General features: G+C 43.0%; 1 protein-coding gene across 3 annotated transcripts in view; it reads left to right on the top strand.

Moving 5' to 3' along the window:
- The window catches only part of TKFC (triokinase and FMN cyclase), a 224651-nt gene that overhangs the window by 132563 nt on the left and 73382 nt on the right, over positions 1 to 18706 (top strand). For all 3 annotated transcript variants that reach the window (XM_069223265.1, XM_069223264.1, XM_069223267.1), the window contains exons 9-12: positions 7182 to 7266; positions 7387 to 7476; positions 11252 to 11368; positions 15330 to 15452. In XM_069223265.1, the coding sequence (XP_069079366.1) occupies positions 7182 to 7266; positions 7387 to 7476; positions 11252 to 11368; positions 15330 to 15452 (415 nt within the window). The remainder of the gene's footprint in view (positions 1 to 7181; positions 7267 to 7386; positions 7477 to 11251; positions 11369 to 15329; positions 15453 to 18706) is intronic.

Genomic DNA, 18706 nt, shown 5'->3' with positions numbered 1-18706 from the left:
ATTCCTCATCTTGTGAATATCCCAAGGTGCCAGACTGGATCTGGTAAATTCAATACAGTGCTCCTGTGTGCCAGCAGGTGGTGCTGTGTGACTGTGTCAGCACCATTCCCCTCTGGAGTTGATGAACAGAGCTGCCTATAAATGCTACCCATGTTCACTGACGTCAGTTCCTTTCTTTATGCCCCTTTCTATGCATATCTGGAGCTCCGCTCTTTTTATTTATTTTATTAATTGTGAAGATAATTTTTTCCTCTCAAAATTTTTTCCCAGTGTGCAAGGGATGTTACCTGCCTAAGACTACAGGGTTTACGCCTTGTATGTACTGTCGCAAACAGATGTCTGCGACAGATCCCCACCAGCTGTGGCTTTGATGCTTGGGTTTATTGTACTACTTTAAGGCTTGTGACGAATGTGCCCAGATGAACCTGAAAGCCATCCAAGATCACGAGGCAAAGCTCTAAGTGTGATGCACCGGAAGGCTCTCTGCAGGTCCAACTCCAAGCTCAAGTTGAGAGTGCATACCTGCTCTGGCCTCCAGTCTCTCTTCCAAAGTCATTCCTGGATCTGATCTTCCTCGCAGCCTTAGTGTAAGTCAAAGAAGAAACACAAAAAGTCTGAGCAGGCTTGGGTCCCCTTCCTGTCTATCTTCGGAGAATGGTCAAGGGTGTCATTGTGCCTCTTGGTCTCGCTCCCAGTTCATTGACGAGCCGATTCCATCTATTGTCCTGATGCACCCTGAGGTTTCTCTCCCATTGGTGACCTTGCATTAAGTCTAAGGCTTTTGAGAGGCCACACTGTGGATCTTTGGCATGCTTCCAGTTTCCGCTGGCGCACCTACGGGCCTCAAGGTTCTGCAGGGCCCCCAGGGGGGATACTGCTGGTGGGTTTGCTTTTGTTGTCATTTGGTCCTCTTGAACCCACCTCGGGTTTTGTACCGCACTGAGCCTGGCACTGAAAATTGTGCTAGCCCCTCGTTCATTGCTGCCGACAACGGACACCACCAGCACCAGAGGAGACCTGCAAACTATTGTACTGATTCCTAGCTGGCTTCAGCTCAATTGAGGCCATGTCTAGATGTTGATGTGCCACAACCTATACTAAACCACCTGGACTCAGACCCACTACAGCGCGGCAGCATGCATAAATTGCACCAGCCTTTTGACTTGGAGTCTAATCGGAACCAGCCTTACGTACATGACAATGAAGGGGGACAAGGAAAAACTTGCACTTCCCTATGATGCACATGACTGGTATATGGAATTACATGAGGCCAGAAGACTGGACACCTCATCTGATACTAGATTAGTTCTCCCCCGGACCAGTTTTAGAGAAGATTACATCCTTTGCCACAGTAATCAGAAGGACTGCTGCGGTCTTTGACCTTCTTTCTTCCCACTATGGAGGTTAAAACAAATATCCTTACTGAGGTCCTACAGCCTGGCCATGCAATGAGTGAGCATCCTTTACCTTTCAATGAAGCCCTTTCTGACACACTGATGGGCACTTGGGCTAAGCCGTGCTTTACCCCCCAGTCAGTTGGCCCAGCATCTGACACCTGAGAGCTTGGTGGGACAGCCGCCCACCAGTAAGGTAAACCCCAATTCTTTTTGAAGAACTATCCTGATAGGGAGTTGAAATGAGGGAATACTTTTGCTAAGTTGTTCTTTTCAGCCAGTCTTGCCCTGAGGTCAGTTAATGTGAGCTGCCTACTACAGCATTATACCCATGCACTTTAGGCCATGATTGGTGATCATACCTGGGGTTCCAGAAGATGTACGATCTTCACTAGCCCAAACCATTCAAGGTTGGTTTGAAGCACCCAAATTTGGAATCCGCATGGACCAGATTGTCTTCGGCCAGTAATTGTTTTGGCCAAAGGAGCCATAGAGAGAGTTCTGACTTCAGAAGAAGAGACTGGTTATATTCATGCTAATTCCTTGTGCTGAAGATGGGCGGAGCCTTTGATCTATCAAAGCCTTCCTACACAAAGACCAATTCGAGATGAGCACTTTGACTAAGTTTTTTTCCACCCTGGATTCCAGCGCTGGACCTTCAAGATGCTTATTTTCATATTCCTATTGTACACTGGCTACTCAGGATTCAAGGTCGGTTACAGGCACTTTCAGTTTGCCATGCTTGCTTTCGGCCTTACCAGTGCCACTCAGGTGTTCATGAACTTGGTGACAGTGGTTGCTACCTATCGGAGAAGGCCATGGTTACCAGCCTTCCCGTACCTTAATGACTGTTGAGGCAGGCTCACCACAGTTAGTCGTGGACATCCTCAAGAAAAGAACTGCAGACCTCTTAACATCTTTAGGGCTCTTGTTCAACCAGCTGAACTTACACCTTACTCCTTTGCAGAGGCTTCCCTTCACCAGAGCCATTCTGGATGCAGTATGCATCAAGCTTTTCCTCTGTAATAGCGAGTGCAGAACATTGGGCTATGACCTGGTATTTCAGCCTCTGTTGTGGATCTCAATAAGGATGGCTGTGAGGCTTCTGGGCCTATTAGTGCCCTGCACTGTGCTAGCTGATCATGCTAAATGGCATATGCAAGTGTTGCAGTGGGATTTGAAATCTCAGTTGGTCCAGCACCAAAGGAACCTATTGGATTCCATCTTTGTTTTAGAGGGGATTACAAAAGATCTGCAAGAACAGCTGCAGTTGGACCAGTGGCAGACCCCTCACCCTTTCCACCCATAGCTGATAGTGGTGACGGATGTATTGCTACTGGTTTGGGGAGGCCATCTGGGAGAGGTGGAGATCAGAGAACTCTGGTCTCTGGCAGAGACCCAACACCACATTAGCTTGTTGGCTTTGTGCTATGGGTGACAGCAAGTGGCTATGTGGTGCTTTCATGCAACTTACAGATGTTCTGGGCAGCATACCCTGCACGCAATGGGAAGCTGATTTATTCAGGCCATTGCACGATTCAGACTGAAAAAGATCCTTATATATCTGCATCCAGTATTGCGTAATGTGCAATTTAAATTTATTCAGTTCAATATTCTTAATAGAGCATATCTTACACTTCAGAGACTCAGTCGGATTTATCCCAGTGTTGCCCTCGATGTAATTTAACAAAGCTGACCTCCCTCATATGCTATGGTCTTGTGGTTTGCTGTTGCTGTATTGGGAATGGATTACAATGGCACTTGCTGCCATTACTGGTTATAAAGTTCTTAACATGCAGGAGGAAAGTGTTCAAGGCCTTTCTGCACCACTGAGACAAAACCTCAAAGAAACTAACTGCACTGACACTATTGCTGGTGCTATGAAATATAAGCATGAACTGGAAATATCCCAATCTTCCTTCCACCATAAGATGGCAGGCAATACCTGTGCAATGGCTGGATGTTGAACGTGTCCATTTGTATAGGGAAGAAAGTGCAGGTTTAAGAAAAACTTTAATTTCCCAAACTTGGGATGTTATGTTGGAAGCATTGAAATCATATAACAAAAATGATTATCTACCCCCATGAACTTCCCTGATTATCTTTTTTTCCCTTCCTAAAAAAGGCACACAACACATATCACAGTGTTGGTTTACCTCCTGTATAGATATGTAATACTTCTAGATGTGATGGAAACCTCAAAAATATAACCTCGTCTGTCTATGCATATACACTCACGGAGGACAATAATCTCACTTTTCACAACACATTGAAGAATTGAGGCAAAAAGGACTTGGGACCAACTATGTATATAGCGAGGGTTAGGGTGGTGGGTGTTTATGTTAAGAAGTTACTTTTGTTTTTAATACGGAAGATTGTAAAATGGTCTGATGATAAATATGCACTTATGTGCCATTTGCATATTATATCACTTGTCGAATGACATAAGATTGAAAAGTACCTGTTTCTATAATGTATGCAGTGTGGTGTGAATATATATCTATCTGTCTTGTTGGAGTTTTGAGTAATTCATTTGGTGTTGAAGGCATTCCAGCCCACTATCAGAGGGAGAGGGTGGAGGTTCTGACAGGCAGCACCATAACCATGTGGTATTGTAACAAGCAGGGCGTAGTAGGGTCCAGAATCCTTTGCCAGGAGGCACTGCACCTCTGGAGCCTGCTGATCATCTGGAGATTTCCCTGGTGGTACACCACCTGGCAGGATCTTTAAACACCAGGACAGACAACACCTAGTGGATCATAAACGACAATTGAATCCAGACATGAAACAGGGATTCTTTCAACAGTCGGAGCACCCTGGCTAGATTTGTTCAATGCCTATGAGAGCACACAATGTCAACACTTTTTTGCAATGGAGTTCCCTGGAACGTTCTCTCTTTGAGATGCATTCTGCATACAGTGAAAAGATACACAGGACCAACCCTTTTCCCCCGTAACTGGAACCTATAGAATATTTACAGTGGCTCAGTGGGTCTCATTCATAAGTTACCATGAAGTTACAATACATGAATCCACCCACTATGCTGATATCAACAATGTTTATAGTTTTTATTCTTAAAATAGGTATTTGATAAATTGCAGTAGTGCAGATGGCACTAGCAACCTCGGCATGAGGAAGGTAGACACAGTCATATGTTTTTACTATAAAGAAGGGTTTCTCAGACATGAGTATCATACTCATGAAATGAATAGCGTTCTTTACAATCTACTGTTGTTGTGCCAGATGACATGTCATGTCCTGAAGAGACCCACTGAAACTAAGGTGTGGGTTGAAACATCAACACTGGATTAAGGAATATTTTTGCACTGCCATGCAATTGTGGATATCTATTGGACATATGTATCACATTTTAATGGTCACATCTCTGCACATCTGAGCATTGCACCATCTGCACTATTGCAGTTTTGGAAACACTGATTTGAAGATTAAAGCATTATAAGTATTGTTGATATCCAAATCTTGTGCAGATGCATGCATTATAACTTCATGGAAAGCTATGAATGAGACCCAAGGAACCACTGTAATTATTATTCTGCATACAGTGGAGCACAGGACTTCTGTATGCCTTCTTGCTGCTAACTGGCCCAAGTTCTGAAGAACATCAGGAACGACAGGGCCAACTCATCCAAGTGGTGCTGGGTTGGGCCAGGAGAGTGTGCCACTTTGGGACTTAAATTCATCTTCACCTTTCTGACATGTATCCCTTTCAAACCAATGCACAGTTGACCTTTAAAACGAGTGGTGATAACATCCACATGCCAGGTGATTAAATTTCAGGCCCTCTCGTTTTGGCCTCCTTATACCACATTTTTCCTGGCAAACTGGTGTTAAGGATTGGATTGGCATTCTTACTGAAGGTGGTGATGCCATTTCTAATTGGACAAGCCATCACATTTCCGACCTTCTTTGCTCTTCCCCATCCCTCAAAATAGGAGAAAAGATTCCATTGTTTGGATCCCAGGAGAGTGCTCAGCTTTTACATTGACTGTACCAAGGAACATCATGTGGGTATCTCCGGGGCAAAGTAAGGCAAAGGGGTACAGAAATAGACTAACACTCTATGTTTTTTTCTCTACATCCAGATCTGCTGTGCACTGGCTAAGAAGCAGTCCCCGGAAGGCTAGCATACTCCCTTCACCAGAGCCAAGGCCATTACCACTGTGTTGGTTGTCCTGGATATTTGTCGGACAGCTGCATGGGCCTCAGTGCACAGCCTTACAAATCACTGTTGCTTTGACAGTCAAGTCTTTTGAGATGGGCATGATGCCCACTCAGTCCTGCAGGACTTTTAAGTTTGAGCCATTGCCAGGACCCACCAACTTGGGAGGTACTGCTCTGGTATCTATACGACAAGATGAGCAATCTGTGATATTCTCTGGATCCGGATCCGAATGCTTTTTTGGTGGATACCTTATCTAACTGCAGATTTCTCACTGTCCTCCTGCCTCCCCAATGTGTGGTATGCTCTCGTACATCTAAAAAGGTCCCAATTTAGCAATATGCACATTCCTTTTTTCAGTTGGTCGGTTGGCTCCACATCTTATGATATGGAACGATTAATGAAAGAAACTGACCACATGGATTTTGCTTACATGCTACTACATTCATCACTTCAAGAGCAAAATGGCATTGATACGGAGTCAACGGTCTCACCTGCGGGCACACAGAAGCACTGCTTTGAATTTTTCAGATCCAGTCTGGCTTTTGGGGTTATTTACAAGGTGAGAAATCTGCTGTTAAATAGGGTATCCACCAAAAATAGTTACCAAAGGTAAATAACTTGTTATTTGTGTTGTCTGGGTGGTGCCTACCCAGATGTGGGTGAATGCTCCTGATCTTTCTCCTTCTGCTGTGATACCTCTTACTCCTTGGCGGTGAGTCTGGAAGTTTCTCAGCCATTGTAATTGCTTCTTCATGTCCATGTTAGTCTTTGCATAATATCCCCCTACGTGGTATTTCTCTGCTGCACGGTCTGTCTTTTTTAAGGTCATGAGCAAATCCAGAATGTGCACTTCCTATTAATTTCACAACAAGTAATGGGGATTAGTGGCGTCATAGCTCTCATAATATGTTAGGATTTGTTGCTTTTATTTTGTCTTAACTGTTTAGCCAGAATGCTTTCGTTATGTTCTTGCACTTGGTTGTGATTGACTGATGATGCCCAAGTTTGATCAATTGTAGGTAAAATATGTGTTGGATAAGTTATTGTTTCACGTTTGTGTGTTTTAATCAGAAAGTGTTTGTGAAGAGATATTGGTAAACTGTAATTATGAGGATTTTGAGCTTGTTGGTTGCATTTATATTTGTGTTTACAGGTTTACATCCCATTGTTGCTGTTTGAGTGTAGGATTAATTGGAAAAATATTTATGCCTGTTTGTTTTTGGGTGTGCTTTATAGGATTGGATGTATCAGAATGTCTTTGAGTCATGTTATTTATATATATATATATATATATATATATATATATATATATATATATATATATATATATATATATATATATATATATTAGAGGTGTTGGGGTACTTAACAGTTTTATCTTACCTGTGTTGTGTTGGTTTATTATGTTAATGGCCTGCCTAGTATTTTAAGCTGGCCTGGAATTTGAAAGTTGTGGTGAAAATTAAAATATAATGTAGAACACAAGTTCAGAAATCATGTAATTCGTTTTTGGGCACATCCAAAAACACCTTATTAAAGAATCAGCACTTCACACTGTGTTGTTGGTCGAGTAACTATGTTTATGCATACCTTCTGTGAAACAGTTGCTGTCTGCAGATGAAGTTGTGAAAATGATGGTTGACCACATGACAAACGCTAGCAATGCATCCTGTGTTAAACTAGACTCAGGTAAGTGCAAAGTGGTAAGCTGGTATTGGGATCGGAAAGATCCAGTTGTGCCACATAACAGACGAGGGTCGTGAGCTTTACATATTCACAGTCTCCTCATTTTATGTTCTTTTTTTTCAGGAACCCGGGTGGTCCTTGTGGTGAACAATTTAGGTGGACTGTCCTTCTTGGAGTTGGGTGTTGTGTCTAACTCAGCAGTCCAGTGCCTAGGTGAGTGAGTGCAAGTGCAGAACACAATTGGAATTTCTCTTCAGGTGCTGACTCCAGTATTTTCTTCCTGCTTTGTTACTCTTCGTTCTGCTTCCAGATTCCAAAGAGTACGCACCTTCTTCAGCAGACATGCACTTCCCTGGCCTGTCCTGAAGATAAACATTTGTAAATCTCTTCGGGTACTTAGGAACAGTTAGACAATTAGCGATGAAATGAAATGTCAAAGGAAGTTTTGGTTCAGTGGGAAGCATCTGATAGCAAGAAGGTTAGTCTGCCAAATCTGCTGTACTTAAATATGGGATTCTGGCGAAGCAAGAGTGAGTAAGGCATACGTTAAGGAACAGAGATGTTAGTAAGATTACAAACAGAATGGAAGAGGGCTGATTTAGGAGGCGTGTGTACACCAAGGAGGGCATTTTCAAGATGATCCTTTCCCTGAGTGAAAGCCAGCTGAGTCTGGACAGATGGACACTTACTGAAAAGAAGGGGGAAGGATTGAGCAGTAGATAGACTTAGGGCCAGATGTATGAAAGCATTTTGCATTCGCAAACGGTGCGAATGCCCGTTTGTGAATGCAAAATGCCATTTCAGAATGTATGAAATACATTCTGAACGCAATTTTAAGGAATCGCTAAAATAGCGATTCCTTAAAATTGCGACCCTGTTTAGAGAGTCGCAAATTGCGACTCTCTAAATTAGAAATCGCAAATAAGTATTCCTTATTTGCGATTTCTCAGCACATGTATGAAGCAATTCCTAAATGCGATTTTGGCATTTAGGAATCGCTAATTACCACCAAGTTGAACTTGGTGGTAACCATGTGCAAAATGTAAAAATGCATTTAAAATGCATTTTTAAATTGTACATGTACAGTACACATGCCCTTTTGGCATGTGTGCACCTTACATGTCCCCCAAAACAATTTTAGGGTGCAGCAGAGGGGGCCTTAGCCCCCCAGCACCCTGGGGTTTTGCATTTCCAAAATTGCGATTTCTGGTTCAGAAATCACAATTTTGGAAATGCAAAAAATTCACAGATATGGGCCAACAGGCCCATAGCTCCGAATGGGGCCGGTATCGTAATTTGCGATTCGGTAATAGCATTTGCGATTTTTAAGAAATCGCTATTACCGATTCGCAAATGTGATACATGGCACTTTGCGAGTCGGAAATAGTGATTTCTTAAAAATAGCTATTTCCGAATCGCAAAGGGCCGTGATGATACTTCTGGCCCCTAGTAACGTGGAATTGCCTGAAGTCCGGTGAGCAAGTTTTCAGGGAGGTCGAATTAGAAGGCATTGCTATAGGTAAGGGAAAAATTGTATTTTGGACTATCATCGTTTTCCTTTTATGGCGCAGGAAAGCGATAATTGTCTTGGATTTTTGCCCAAGGCTAAACAATTAAAAGCAGTACAATTAGAGTGAGGCAACAAGGAAAGGAAGGCATCAACCAAGACTCAAGTTTCTTACCTTAGCTACTGGAATAGAAGTGGCCCCAGTTGGAAGGCTGTCACTCAGAAAACCATGTAGAGTGTGGGCTGTTTGTCAAGTAAAAACAGCTCAGCTTCAACGTAGTGAATTGTTTAAGATTTGTTCTCTATCAATGATGCTGCAAACATTAGTCAGCTTGGAATGTTGCAGATGGATTCAGAAGTATTTCCATTGTGGTCAGGAATTGTGTGTGTTCCAAACAGGTATAAAGCACTAAAGCATGATAAAAACAATCTTTGCCTCATTTCTTGTCTCAGTACGGATGCCCTCAAGAACAATGAAGTACACCATATGTTACCTGTTAAAAACACTGAACTCAAAGGAAGTGGGGAACGACCTGAAGTCTGTTGGAAACAAAGGCAGTTGAGGGCAAGATATCTGATGCATGTCTTTTGAAATTTAAATGGTATTTGGTGATCCAGAACATCAAGACAAACGCACCTCCATGATCCAAGACCACTTTAATGTCTTTCATTGGTGCAGTGCTTTATTTGTACAGAAATAAGAGACGGACCCAAAGTCTTGCTCAGAGGTGCACAGCCATGTTGCCCAATAGCGCGACGCCCAATACCAAGGCTCCATAGTCTTGATTCCATCTCATGCCTCTTTAATCCACCACCATACACTTGCCCCTTTATCTCACTATTTCAGGTTCTTTTTCATCCCTGCCTTTTCCCTTTGTCATTGTTTTTCTGCTTTTCTCTCCATCCTTTTTCCCCCTTTTATGTTTTTCTCTCTCTTGCTCTGGATCTAAGTCTGATGACGAAAAATAACTGCTGGTGTACACAAATGAGAGCTTATGGGCCCCATCACAAAACACTGGCTCAAATTAAGGACTGCATTGCTGCCACCAGTATGGTTTCCATACCGTGTAGTGAGCGCATTCTGATTGGGCGGAATCCAGACCGATAAGACACCAGGAATCTGGAATGTTGCATGTTTGTGGCTTTTTCTGTAATATTTGTCTGAAGAAGCATGGCAGATATGGGTCTGAGGTTTGAGTGGGTTTGTGGATCTGCAAGGGCTTTCTTTAGCAAGGAGGCCAGAGTAGGTTGTTTAAGAGGGAAATGCACTTTGGTAAAAGCTAATGAGCAATTAAGTATGTGTTGAATGACTGGTGAAATGGCATCAACCATTTTGTGAAGATGGATTGGAGGACATGGAACAAGCGAAGACCTGGGATTGATGGTCATAATGCTATTAGTTACTCTATCCACATGACTGTGGCATACCTCAGCAATGTTTGATGTTCTCTTGAAGGTGTTCACAGTCTGGCATATGGTGTCCTTTATGCCAGATCGCTTGAGAACCTAAAGACCTCATGTAAGCACAAGGAGGGCATCTGGCAAAAAGGATACGATAAATCAGACAAAAACGTAATGCAAGAGATTTATTCAGAAGGAGCGCTTGAAGTTCTCGGAAACTTAGGGGCAAAGCAATGCTGCCTTTTTCGAAAAGAAGGTACCTAACAGAGGGAACCTAGGTGAATGAAGTGTAAATAGGTACAAGTATGGCTTGAAAGCTTAGGGTGCCAAGATGGAAATAGAACAGTGTGAACAATGTCTCAGGAGCAGGAGAATGTAGTAAGGAGACAGTGAAAATACTCAGTTAGTCAATGGGAAAGCAAACATCTTTAAAATATTAATTGAGCTGCGTTCAAAGGTAAATATGCAGTCATAGGTATAGCCTGCTCCATAAGAAGGGGTTGATAAACGTTGATTGAAATAGATGTTGGCTTGGGGTCCAGAGGGTAGCTCCTCTCCAGACAAGAAGTGAAGTATACCCAGTTTCCAGATGTTTGTTTCCAAACGGAATCACGTTAAAAGTTCTGAAAACTAGAAGTTGATCAGATTTCCAAAGCTGCAAGTAAAACCTGGTGGTCTGTAAATGTAATCACCAGAATGGTGGAGTGCGGGTAAGGACAACTATTGAAAAAAAGCATTTGAGCTGAAAGAAAATGTGAAACGAGAGGCAAGTAGTTCTAACTGTGCAATATCAAGGCTAGAGGGACCTTAGAACAATGTATGTGATGGCTATAACTTTGAGTTTTTGTCTATATTAAGATCATGAGCTAGAATGTTATGCTTGATGAAGTTGTGTGTGCATATCACATATATATCTTTGTGTGTGCCTTTATGCTGATTTCAACTGTGCCAAGCCTACGTTTCTCTGTACAGATATCATCTGCCTATGTATGTGCTTGCAGATCAGATGTATCCAGTAAGCATCGTGCACCCCAGTCTATTTCCTAGATTTTTTGCAATCTGTTTGTGCTTGTTTTCCAGAACAGAGAGGAGTGGTAATCGAGCGAGCAATGGCAGGTCCTTTCATGACTGCATTAGAAATGGCAGGTGTCTCGCTCACTTTCATGCAGGTGGACGATGAATTATTGCAGTTATTAGGTAAGTATTTAAAAAAAAAATCAAGACACTAGGAACAAAACACAGATGGAGTGGATGGAGTGAATTATTGAGTGCTTGTTGCAAACAGTGCCTCTCTTCACACCCTTGTTTGCTAAAGAGGGCATGAATATAGAATATAGTAGGAGTCTGAGCTATTTCCTGGAATTGATTTGAGTCTATGATCAGAATGCCTTTTCTAATTGTTCTCGTACCATGCTCAAACTGCCACTTAGCCCCATCAGAACTCTTTTCATGATGGTGAGGCAGAGGATGAGGGGGGACAGTGAGCGGTAGAAGAAACCACAATGTAGGCTATGATGGTGTAGAGGACATGTAAAGTGCAGACCATAGACACATCCGGATAGACATTTTGCAGCCCTTTCTCTTGCTTCTTATAGAGGGGTAGTTGGAAAGAGTTCTTTATAGTGACACATTGTAATTAAAGGGGCTCGTGCCACAAACAGTGGCATCATGCCAGATCAGGGTGTAGGGTGTCAGTGAAGGCTAAGCTTAGGCTTTTGACTGGCTGGTATGGCAGCAGCACTCCAGTGAGGTAGCTCTATCCATGCATGACTTATATGTGACTTTATTTACAAGGCAGGTGTAGTGTCAGGAATTTTGTGATCGTGTCATTTCAGACATTCAGTGGTTTATTGGCCTGATTTCAGGCCTTGACTGTCACACATAACTCCACCAGTAGTTTCTGTGAGAAACTCCCCGCAAGCACAAATAAACTTTTGGGAGGAAGAAGAAACAGGATTTTTTGTGACACATTTGACTTGAGGATCAATTGATGGGTATTTGTAGAATGTGACCTGATTGTTGATATCCTTTTTTTGAAAGCATGTGGCTGGGAGACCAAATGTGGGCTAGTGGACTGGTAGGAAAGTGAGGTAACCCTATCCTAAGTTCATGTACTCCTTCTTTAATGGACTGAGGTATCCCCCATCCTTTATTAAGTGAGAGTGAGGTAGTCTGCAAATTGTCAGGGATGCTTGCTGTCCTCTTCTTTGTAAATTAGATCTTAGTATCATCGACTTGTAACTGGAGCCATGGATGTTGCTTGCAAGAGGTGCTGACTCACTACAGATATTTTTGGTAGCAAAAAAAAAAAGACTAGTTTTACCTGGTGGTTATAGTTAACTAGGCAGGAACAAGAACCATAGCAGTGCCATTCTTCTACTACATCACAAAGTGGAGAAGTATTTTATGGTTAATAGTAATGAAGACTGCTGAGATGTCAAGAAGGATCTGAGCACACAAAGGGCCTCGGCTGAGCAGCTTCTCTCCAAGAGTGACTTTGCCCTGCAGCTAGAATGCAGTTTCATCCAGGTGGGAGAAGAGCTGTCAAGTTAGTACTGTGTCAAGACTGAAATGGTTACCTTTGTGTGTGTGTTGGGGGGGGGTGCTCTGATAATGGTGTCCTTTAAATGATTGGGGATCTTCCCTGAGGTCCAGTAGGTTTGATAATGGTTGCTATGGAGAGGACAGTGCAACATACATAATCTTCAATTTGCAAATGTCTGGCTAGGTAGATTAAGAGGTGTATATTTAGAATTTCCTGTATTACTGTTTCCATAGTTTATCAGAGAACTTCATGCTGGAGGTCTTTTCTAATCACACTGGAATGAATGCACATACATATACAGGAATTTAATGTATCAATGGAGTTAGAGTAGGTCATATAACTGACAGGGCAACCTTCCTATTTGTATGTCTCTGGAATGCTGCATAAATATTCCACATATGAGAATGAAGTGATCTTTTTTCACTGTCATTTCAGGTTTTACAGTAGTGCAGATTGGATTCTTGTTGGACAACAGTAAATATGGGGGTTGGTCATTTAGGGGCATATTTATACTCTGTTTGCGCCGGATTTGCGTCTTTTTTTTTACGCAAATCCGACGCAAAACTAACTCCATATTTATACTTTGGCGTTAGACCCGTCTAGTTTGCGTCATTTTTTAGCGTGGACACCTTCCTTGCGTTAATGATATGCAAGGTAGGCGTTCCCGTCTAAAAAATTACTCCGAGGCATGTGCGCCGTATTTACACTCCCGGGCAAAAATGACGCCCGGGAGTGGGCGGGTAAAAAAAAATTACGGCCAGCCGCTTTAGCGTCATTTTTTAACGCCTGGTCAGGGCAGGCGTTAAGGGACCTGTGGGCTCGGAAGGAGCCCAGAGGTGCCCTCCCATGCCCCCAGGGACACCCCCTGCCACCCTTGCCCACCCCAGGAGGACGCCCAAGGATGGAGGGACCCATCCCAGGGAACTTAAGGTAAGTTCAGGTAAGTATATATATTTTTTTTTTGGGGTGGCATAGGGGGGCCTGATTTGTGCCCCCCTACATGCCACTATGCCCAATGACCATGCCCAGGGGACATAAGTCCCCTGGGCATGGCCATTGGGCAGTGGGGCATGACTCCTGTCTTTGCTAAGACAGGAGTCATTTCAATGGGGGTTGGGAGTAAAAAAAAATGGCGCAAATCGGGTTGAGGCGAAAATTTTGCCTCAGCCTGACTTGCCCCATTTTTTGGCGGCCAAGCTCCATTTTCCCCTACGCCGGCGCTGCCTGGTGTAAGTCATTTTTTTTTACGCACACCAGGCAGCTCTGCCGGCTAACGTCATTCCATAAATAAGGCGCCCGCATGGCGCTTTGGACTGGCATTAGCCGGCGTAAAAATTTTTGACGCACAACTGCGTTGGCGCAGTGTGCGCCAAAAAGTATAAATACGGCCCTTAGTGTTTGTAGATCTTTCTAAGACGTTTCTTTCAAGTGACCTTGAACCAGCAGATCCCTGGTTGGAATAAGAATTGTGTGAACAGCGATGATCACACGTAGTGTGTCCACTGCTTACTCAAATTTCAAATTGAGCTGTTACAAACTGGAACTCTCTAGCGATGAAGATAATTCAGACTCAAAATCCATATTGGCTTCTGTTTAGTAGGTACTGGGGTAATATGTTTTTAAAGACTTTAGACACACCTTTGTGCATTCAATGCTGTTAGGCAATCTTCCCCACAAAATGTGTGGCCATATGATTTTCTTTAACAGTGTCATGATTAATCGGAAATCCAACCCAACACCTGGCAGTTAACATGGCAGATCCTCCAAATCAAAGAACTGTGTAGAATATATTGCTAGATGTTTTTCCACATTTTATGAATAAAGTATAGTCTACATACATCAGAACTCTGGTGTAGGAGATGTAGGTATTTTGGTTTAAAAAAGACATTATAGAAAGGTCAGGAGCATAACAGAACTTAGATTAACAGTGGACGCGAATATTCCACTTAGTGCATAGGTACATTTTCTTTCTTGGTCTAGGAATTTCTCTTTTCCATCAAACGTATCACTCAGATGCAAGTAGTGACCTGTTGACACATAGATGATAGCTAAAACTAGACACAGTTTTGCAGTGCATAAAATCAACATGACAGTGAAAATGAGTACATAGAACTTCAGTCCCTGTAGGCCCCATTTTTTAAATGTGTCCAAGAGGAAGGCAACCTAGAGTGCTGGGTAGTTCTATTGATTTTCTATCAACTGAGCTAGCAACATTACAAAGGATTGGTAACACTAAAAGGGAGAAACATTTAAAAATGGAGGGGTCATGGATTTGATTTTGACATGGTTTTCAAAATTTGGTAAGATGTGAAGATCGTTGACTTCACTGTGTATTATGTCCGTTGCATACAATAACATTTCGTGGAGTTTGCCCTGATTTAGCAAATAATTCTGTTCTTCCTAATTTCCTCTTGGATTGTGGTCGGTTCTGAACCCATCTGCAAAAGCAGGAGTCGATAAAATTCCCATTGAGACACTTATTTGGGCCCCATCCTTGCTTTCACTACCTGCTTCTTGCTGCAGCAGTGGGTAAAATGCAGGACAAAGTGGGGGTAACATGATTATCAAACAGTTGACCCATACCCATCTCCGGACTTGTCTTTTCCCTTGCAGATGCTGACACAGAAGCAACAGCTTGGCCCACTGTAGCTAAAGTGTCTGTAACTGGCCAGACCCGCTGGCTCCCAGCTCCAGGAGGAGGTCAGACAGAAGACGAGGCATTGCATAGTGCAGGAGGTAACTAATAGTTGGAAATACTTTTGGTATACTGTGTTGTCATAGAAAGCATTTCTTGCTTTTACTCTTTGCTTATTTATGTTCTATGCTTTATGTTACCACTGAGCCTGTCTAACAGATGAAGTGTGACGAATATGTCACGATTGCGGAATGCATGGATGCATTGCATCAGCGTTAGTATTGCCTCCATTGTACCAATCCCTACATAACTAAAAGCAGAGGCCTCTTGCTGTGTAAAGTAATGAGTGTTACCCGCTTTGAGGAGCTCTTGCTACTGGACTGCAGTAACTTGGCACCAAGTTCACACACATTGTGAGTTAAGAATTAACCACTCTACTTCAGAATTACGGATCCTGTGTCTTTCCTACCCATATTAACTACCTCTGCACCATGTGTTCCAAGAGTTCTCTATATATTCTTCTGGAGTCCATGTAGAAGAACCAATGTGTATGATTGCTACTGATACATTCAAAGTTTCCTGTGATACAGCCATGATTTGTTTTTGAAAAATATAATAAAAACTTCATTAAAACAATGTATGGTGGCTAAAAGTAACGAGCTGTGAGGGCTTCAAGGTACAATACCTATCTTGAGGATCGACAGTCTTCTTTGGCCAAAAGTTCCTAACATTATCCAACCAAGCAACCTTTATTCTTATTATTTCTGTGCCTACGTTTACTAATCATGGCACTAGACTTGATCTTTTTCTGTCCCAGCATCATAACATTTCCGGTGAAATTTAAGCAGTTGAAAATCAAACAGTTATGCAGCTGCTGTAGCGAAAAGTATTCATTTTGCAACACTGGTTGCTGTACCAAGAAATTCCAAACCAAAAGCAAACATTGCTCTTGGTAAATCTCAAAACCAAAGCAAAGTGCTGGAATCATTGGGTGCTAACCGAACTGCTATTTGTCGCAGAATTCAAATATGTGAAATGCAGAGTGGTGAGCCTGTGGGGACCAATATCCTTTCCACTGATCTGGTAATGTACAAAGAACTAAGGATGAAGTGGTTCTTGCCCTCCACACTTCATGACCCTCTAACAATAACACCACCCTCACCCAATAAACCTCCACTAAACGTTACTGCTACAGACCAGTGCTAGCTACTAATCTATACTGATTGCAAGATTCTGGCCTAGGTTTTAGCAAAAACTCTTCATCTGCTGGGGGAATTTATCCTGTTTGATCAATCTGGGTTCATACCAGGCCAATCTTCATCTCAAAACGCTTGTACTCTCCTTTTCATTATAGACTCATACAGCCAGTATTAGGAGATATAACTGTTTTTCTAGATGCCAACAAAAGCATTTGATTCACTGGAGTGGATCTTCTTCTTTACAGTCCAGAAGCTGTTGCTGAAGTTGGACTCAGTGGAAATGATAATGCTCCTTTAGCATAACATAAGGCCTGCATCAGAATAAACAGTGTACTATCCTCACAGATCAAAATCATTGTCACCAGTCTTATTGGTGAATGCAGTAGAACCAATAGCGTTCATACTGTCCCAATACACATGAGGGCCTCACTTTAGATTACCGCTGCCAGTGTATGCAGATGATATATCATTGTTTGTTAGATACGCCTCGTCTAGTTTTCCCCCATAATACGTGCAGTAACTAGGGTTAGTGGAAACTCTGGTATTAAAATTAACTGTTCAAAATCACAAATATTTCGAATAATGAAGGCCACAAAGAAATGCAATGCAGAATTTTCCCTAAGGCGGTACCCTGGTCAATTAAATGGTTAGGCATTCATGTACATGAGGTACAGCATGTTATCAATGACAATTATGAAGTCATGTACACTGAAATAGGTGAACAAGTGATCTCATAGTTTCGTCTCCAGTTATCACTAGTGGGTCAAAAAACCTTGATGAAATTGATGGTATTGAAAAAACAACTTTTGCCTACTCCTTGGTATGCCGTAACTTCTGATCCATCAATTTTAACAGCTTGAAATCACTCATGATCAAACTGGCCTGGGTAAGAATACAATTGTGCCTTAAATGGGATACACTGACACAAACATACAAACTGAGGGGGTTTAACAGATTCTTAATTTGAGCTGCACTACCTATGTGACCAGACTCTATATCCACATTACTGGTTTATCGTCCTGCCATTCCTACCACATTTAGTAGTAGAATGAGATATTACATACCCACAACCCCGAACATGTTGGTCGAACATCTGTGTAGTAGGTCCTTGGGTAGATTGGGCCAGTAGCCTGCACCAGCTGGGTATACACAATCTATGTGGGAGCAGGAGTAGTACCACATTGTACTCACCTGCCCTGTAGCTTTATGAGATAACTCTTTAATACTACTTTACCTGGAAACCAAACACCAAAACGCAAATGAGAAATTTAAGGCTCAGAGTATTAGGGGGACATATTCCGTGATGGCACGTTTCTGCCACTACAAACAATAACACTAAGCTCCTGAAGCAAACTGCTGGATATCTTCCTCTGTTAGTGCCTGCACTCCTCCTGCCAAGTCAAATTTGTTTCCTCAACTACCCCCTCGTTTCTTTCCCTCAGTCTTGTAATAACCACTCCTAGCAGGCAGTGCCCATGATGTTGACGCTAGTATCAAATGAGAGTCTGAGAAATTACGGATGAGAAATGGATGTTGTTGGACATGGCTCTCTGTGGGGAAAAATCCTGACATATTTCACTTTTACCTCCCAGCCTATACGGTCTCCCTGTGCCGGACCTTAAAAATCCAAACACTTCCCTGTTGTCTGGCAGCGGGGAAGCAAGCCCCCGTCCTACCAAAGATAGGGTGATGGGAGATGGACGTGGCTGGAGCGCCGCCCCCAGCTGGACCCGTGCAATAGGTATACTGGATACCTGGGAAGAGAGTTGCGGCCCTGGTTGCCAAGTGTAATTCTGGTGCATGTGCTGCTCCCGTTGGCCACATCTGAGGCCTGATTGAGTAGGCCTGAGGGGCCTGCAGGCACCTGTGCTCAGGATAGGAATCCCGTGAGGGGACTAGACCTGAAATGGGCTTTACACCGTCCCCAGAGTGCCCAAGTAGAGGGGTCACTGGTCAGCGTGGAGCTGGATGGGTACCTTCCTAACGACGTGCCCAAGAAGGTGTGGACCCCTCAAGGGGGGGAATCCTACTGGAAGAGAGCTGGCCGGTTCCCAAGGTCAGTAGCTGGTTCCTCGATACGTGGCCATGGGCCATGAGCATCAGCCCCCTGTGTGAGCAGGGTGGAGATGGGGGCACGGGTACTCCCTGAATGGGGT

This window comes from Pleurodeles waltl, chromosome 3_1 (assembly GCF_031143425.1).
Source record: "Pleurodeles waltl isolate 20211129_DDA chromosome 3_1, aPleWal1.hap1.20221129, whole genome shotgun sequence".
NCBI lineage: Eukaryota > Metazoa > Chordata > Amphibia > Caudata > Salamandridae > Pleurodeles > Pleurodeles waltl.
This window is presented reverse-complemented; position numbering and strand designations above follow the sequence as displayed.